General features: G+C 38.4%; 1 protein-coding gene across 1 annotated transcript; it reads left to right on the plus strand.

The window, feature by feature from the left end:
* The first annotated feature begins 264 nt into the window (after positions 1-264).
* LOC129352103 (TNFAIP3-interacting protein 3-like) lies at positions 265-4,237 on the plus strand. The gene is made up of 10 exons (XM_055020954.1): positions 265-371; positions 1,015-1,118; positions 1,208-1,292; positions 1,458-1,529; positions 1,605-1,670; positions 2,692-2,805; positions 2,890-3,018; positions 3,110-3,187; positions 3,420-3,545; positions 3,627-4,237. Exons 1-10 carry the CDS (start codon positions 369-371, stop codon positions 3,777-3,779), a joined length of 930 nt encoding a protein of 309 aa, XP_054876929.1. The 5' UTR covers positions 265-368; the 3' UTR covers positions 3,780-4,237.
* The last annotated feature ends 1,075 nt before the right edge of the window (positions 4,238-5,312 follow it).

Below are 5,312 nucleotides of genomic sequence, written 5' to 3' on the forward strand. Positions count from 1 at the left end.
AGTGTGAATACAATTTTTTTCAAGAAAATTGCGTAAATTCAAAGCAAATGACAACCTGAACAGCTGCTTTCACACTACCATGAAAACCTGCGTGTTTTACTTACGTAACTTTTTGCAGTGTGACTGCAGACTTTTCTCTTACTCATCGATTAATACTGTAAACACTTGGCAAATTACCGCACGCGCAGTTTGTACTTTCCTTTCCTTCTCAAACTCTGTCAGCGACCGCTCGTGAGGGAACCCCGGCGCCGCTGATTGGACGCCGTCGGTTTTAACACGTCACAGGGCTGCAGAGTTAAATTTGCAGGGCAGAGGCGAGGCGCTAAAACAGACACCTGAACTGGTTGAAGACTCCTCGGGACTACAGCATGGTGAGTTAGTGCACTGTATCAGATGTAGAATTTATAGTAATCTGTATATTGTTCTTAATTTAATTATTTAAGCGTGATAAATATTTTAAAAAATCACAATAATATGATTTGTTCTTATATTTTTATATATATTTTTGTATAATTTTTTATTTATTATTACCTTGAATTTATGTAACATAAGTGCTGTGTATAGTAAACTCTTAAGGCTGAAATGGCTAAAAAGCTTAATTTCATTTAAAACACCAAATTTGAAAGAGATTATTTAGCGTTTAAAAACTATTCTGAGTGAGACAGACTGCGAAATAAGGGATGACTCAAAGCCTTTTGTAATGTCTAAATGGAAATATCTGAACTGCCACGATGAAGCAAACATGTGGGGGTGAGATAATGTTCTGTGGGTTTGAACCGGATCTTACTCTGAATCACGTTTGAGTTGGTTTTGCATCAGCAGCACCCTTGCAGGTTCTGCGGCTCATCTGTTGAAATGCTGAACTATGATTTACTGGATGTTGTTGAAACTAAACGCAAATGCATAACTTTGAATTTTCTGTAAATAGTAAAGTAGTAAAGATGATTATTTTATGTTCAGATCTTTATGTGATATTTCATCAGTTTGGATTTGCCTTATTTTGTATTCTTACAGTCTGTGCATAAAAACACGGAAGACAGTTCGCCTGTTAGGACGTCAGAGGCCACACAACACAAACAAACCCACAGACTGTATCCAACACTGCCAAATAGAAACAGGTGAGACTCTTTACATCACCTCCTGAAGCTGAAATGGCAGATTTATAGCTTTGAAACCAAATCATGTTCTTTTTTTTTTATTTCTCTAGGTTTGAGGTTTGCTTGCCACTCGGCTCCACTGGGGAAAAAAATTGCGCAGCTGCTGAGAGTCACAATGAGCAGAAAGACACACAGGTTGGTGAACGCGGTCACATTTTCAGTTTCATGATTCTCCCCTTCTGCAACATTACAGCAAAACTTCCCAAACTGTGTAAAAGGAAGTTTTATGTTGCACAAATGCCTCACTCGAGGATGCTGCATATTAATGCTTCCTCATTTTCTCTCATGGTTGTGATTCAGTCGGAAGAGCCGGTCAGCAGCTATTGCACCATGAAAGAACAGATTCTCATCTTGGAGCAGCAGAATAAAGAGGTGAACATTTCAGAATTGAGTTGGATCAACTCATGCATTAAGTTTTGTTGCTCACAGAGTTTCCTTTTTTTTCAGCTTCTTGCTATTAACAATAACTGGGCAAAAGAGTACAGAACAATGGTGGACTATTACAAGAAGAAGGTAAGGACCGCAAAGAGATTTTCTCATACAATACAAATCCACCTTTTGAACTTTTTGGGATTCTGCCCTTTTTTTATTTTCCTTTGGTTTTCGACATGTTATAGACACGAGAAATTGACTGGTGTGGTTTTAGAGCCATTGTTTTGCTGCAGTTACAGTTGTAAATCTTCTATCTCTGTCACCTTAGTTTTTCATTTTTGCCCATTCTCTGTGGCATAAGCAGCTGAAACTCAACCAGATTGAATGTGTCTGGAAACATCACTTTTCAAGTCGATTTGAACTTTGACTAGGCCGTTCCAACTCATAAATAGTCTTTGACCTGATTTGGATCTAGATGTTTGGGGGATTTTGTTCAGCTGGGCAACAAACAAACTAAGTTTTTTTTTTTTTTTTTTTTGGCAAGCTCTGCAAATTTTCTTCTTCCATGTAGGTAAAAAGTATTCCCACGGTTTGATGTTTCACCCTGTGGTTTGTGTGCTGAGCGGAATGTGAAATGTTTGTTTTGGGCCACATCTTGGGAATTTTGCATGCAGGCCAAGTGTTGGTGTCATCTAACCAGAGAACCATGTTCGCCATGTCTGCTGTGTTTCCCACATGGTTGTTGGAACTTCATGTTAGTTTCTTTCAACAATGGCTTTCTTCCATGAAGACTATATTTGTAGAGTAAATGAGAGATAGTTATCCTGTTGACAGATTACTTTACATTTGGATCTCTGCAGCTCCTCCACAGGTCACTTGGCTGCTTCGTTCAGCTTCTGTCCAGTCATGTTCAAACCTTATAACCCATCTGTGATATAACTTAACCCCAACTGCAGCAGCACATGTCCATGTTTATATAAATACCATGTATATTTTTCCTTCAACATAACAAACATGCACTACTTTGTGCTTTTTCTATAAAATTCCAGTAAATGTCAAAGCAGTTTGGTGCTGCAATATGATGAAATTAGAGAAGTTCCACACTTTACTTTTGATTTAATTTAAGGTTGTTTCAGCTTCATGGTCTGTACTTTATTCTCAGGTCCAGTTTTTAAAAGCATTAAAACAAGATGATGTCTCTGAAGAGGAGAGAAGTGATGAAGAAGAGAGGCCTGTCACATTCTGTAAAAAGGAAAAGGTCCATGAGGACACCCAGGTAAATACACCGGACAAGTTTTCAACATTTTAGTTTTTATTATTTCATTTCTAAGCTCTATCATTTTTTTAAAAAAAAATCCAGCCTGGAAAAGACAGAGTTCGAACCGAGTTACGGACTGCAGACGAGGAAATTGAAGAGCTGCGAGCGCAGAACAATACTCTGACCTGTAGGTGGCAGCATCAGCAGGAGGAGATCAAGAGGCTCAACAAGGTCAGAACTCAGTTTCAAACATTTCACTCCGTGATTCAGCACAGAGGCGTGTTTACCAGCCGTAACATCAGCTTCTCTGTGTCTCCCAAAGGCCTTAGAGGAAACTCTCCAGAAATATCAGGCTCTGAAGGACAGCAGTGAAACACTACCAAACATCTGGGAACATCAGGTGAGAAATGATCAATATGGGTAACCCCTGTTTGTATTGTTGCTTCCAAAAATCTAATTAAGATCTTCATAGACACACACTAGGCCGTTAAGTGTTTATAAATTAAAATCTTCATGTCAGGGAGGACAGAGTTACAGCTGCTACAACAGTTGCAACTCTGTTACAACAGCCTGAATCATCTCCAGTGATTTCCACTGATGTCCGGATATGTTGTCATTGTTGTCCGTTTTAGGCTGAAGTCTACAAGGAGGACTTTCTGAAAGAGCGCAAGGACCGGGAGAAGCTGAAGGGGGAAAATCTGGAACTGCAGAAGCGCTATAGAAAGGTTCATGACCAGCTGTGTGTCTTCAAATCCCAGGTACTTCAAACGAGCATTTTCCACCTTTAACTTTCCAAGTCGAACCCAACGGATGCTGACCTGGCGCCTTCGCTCTTCCAGGTGACTTTGGCACACTGCTGTTCCTGCACGAGTCGACCCAAACACCCAGACAGGGAGCAGCAGCACGTCCAGCAGCAGCACGTCCAGCAGCAGCACGTCCAGCAGCAGCACGTCCAGCAGCAGCGCCGCTACACTTTCCGCAGCAAAGACTGAATGAAACGTTTAGAGTTTGAACGATGATGTTTCGATGGATCTCAGTGGAGGAGGAGGATCTGACAGAAGAGCCTTCAGAAGGACAACCTGCAGCAGCTTCGTGTCACTGAAGACACAGAAAATGTTGTGCTGTCAAAACACTATGACGGATTCAGACTTCAAAGGAATGTTTTAAGGCATATTAATACTTATGCAAGAAAGGAAGGAATAGAACACAACCATAATTGTTTGCCTTATCTCACAAGTAAGGAAAAGAAGCTGAATCTATGCAGTAATTACAGCTTATAGCATCCGACTTCTTATACACTATTAATATTTAACCACTTTTAGGACCTTGCATTTTGCTTGTACAGACTGGAAAAAGACAAAAAAGAAACTCTAGGAAGTACCTGATGTAATTGTTTTTCAAGAAAAAATTTATTTTATACAGTATATTTATTTATTTAGGTTTGATGGATTTAATGGCAGTTGTATTTTCCATAGTTGTTTATTATGGAAAATATGATGAAAATATTATTTATGATGAAAATAAACTTTTCTTCACGTTTTGATTCTGCGTATCATTCGAGAAATACTGCTGCAGAATTTTGTCCCAAAAAAAAAGATTCACCCATTTATGCATGAACTATGATCCTTTGTGTCAGGATTTCTTTTTCATTTTTTTCTTATTTTCTTGAGACATAAAAAGAAGGTAGGCAAAAATTATTTTTTTTAGGTGATCAATTAGAATTTTCTCCAAATACAAAGTTGTTACATGAAAAATGCATCAGTAGTATTTACACACAATATTTTTTTTAACCTGCAACAGTCTTCTACAGTAGAAGGAGGGACAGGGTCGGTTGGAATGCCTTTTTGTCTGTCGGCCATATTGCATTTGACAAAAATCATTTCTTGCATTTGCAGCTGATGACCAGTAGTTGATAGTGTATTTTATGATGCATTAGTGTCCACTGCAGTTGTTTGTGTGCAATTATAACATAAAAATCCACAAGAAGCACAAGAAAATGGCTTTTAGACAGCTGTCCACTGCAGTGACCACTATGCATGAAAAGGTTACATTAAAATCATGAATTATGTGCATAGAACTAAAACACACATCAAGGTTGTTTTCAACTTATTAAAGTTCAGTTGAATGACCAAATAACAAGTTCATTTTTCTCTGTTCTTTAATCTTGTTTCTTAAGAAAGATACAAAGAAAACTGGACAACAGACAAGCAGGCAGTACCTTGCAAAAGCTTTTACAGTTCTTGAGCGAACCTCTAGTGACCTCTAGTGGTGAGTCTAAAGAAGTGACAGAAACGTCCAGATTTTGTTTTTCCAGTAAAAGATGTTCAGGGATAAAAATATTGCTAAAACCGAAATATTTTGGTCAAGATACTTTATCAGTTTATATTTGATTTAAAAAAAGAGAAAGTTTTAAAAAAGCTTTGGGAAGAACCGTCATGGTTACAGTTGTACCAGGAGTCCACAACCCTTAAACTTTTACACATCTTTTCACCAAATATTCTCAGTTACGACTCACACACAAGACA

This window comes from Poeciliopsis prolifica, unplaced genomic scaffold (assembly GCF_027474105.1).
Source record: "Poeciliopsis prolifica strain line A6 unplaced genomic scaffold, Auburn_PproV2 SCAFFOLD072, whole genome shotgun sequence".
Taxonomy (NCBI): domain Eukaryota; kingdom Metazoa; phylum Chordata; class Actinopteri; order Cyprinodontiformes; family Poeciliidae; genus Poeciliopsis; species Poeciliopsis prolifica.

Excerpts from the sequence above, each read along its gene's own strand:
- LOC129352103 (XM_055020954.1), top strand. Across the intron at positions 1,293-1,457 it reads ATGAGCAGAAAGACACACAG|TCGGAAGAGCCGGTCAGCAG; the intron begins GTTGGTGAACGC and ends GTTGTGATTCAG. Across the intron at positions 1,530-1,604 it reads TGGAGCAGCAGAATAAAGAG|CTTCTTGCTATTAACAATAA; the intron begins GTGAACATTTCA and ends CTTTTTTTTCAG.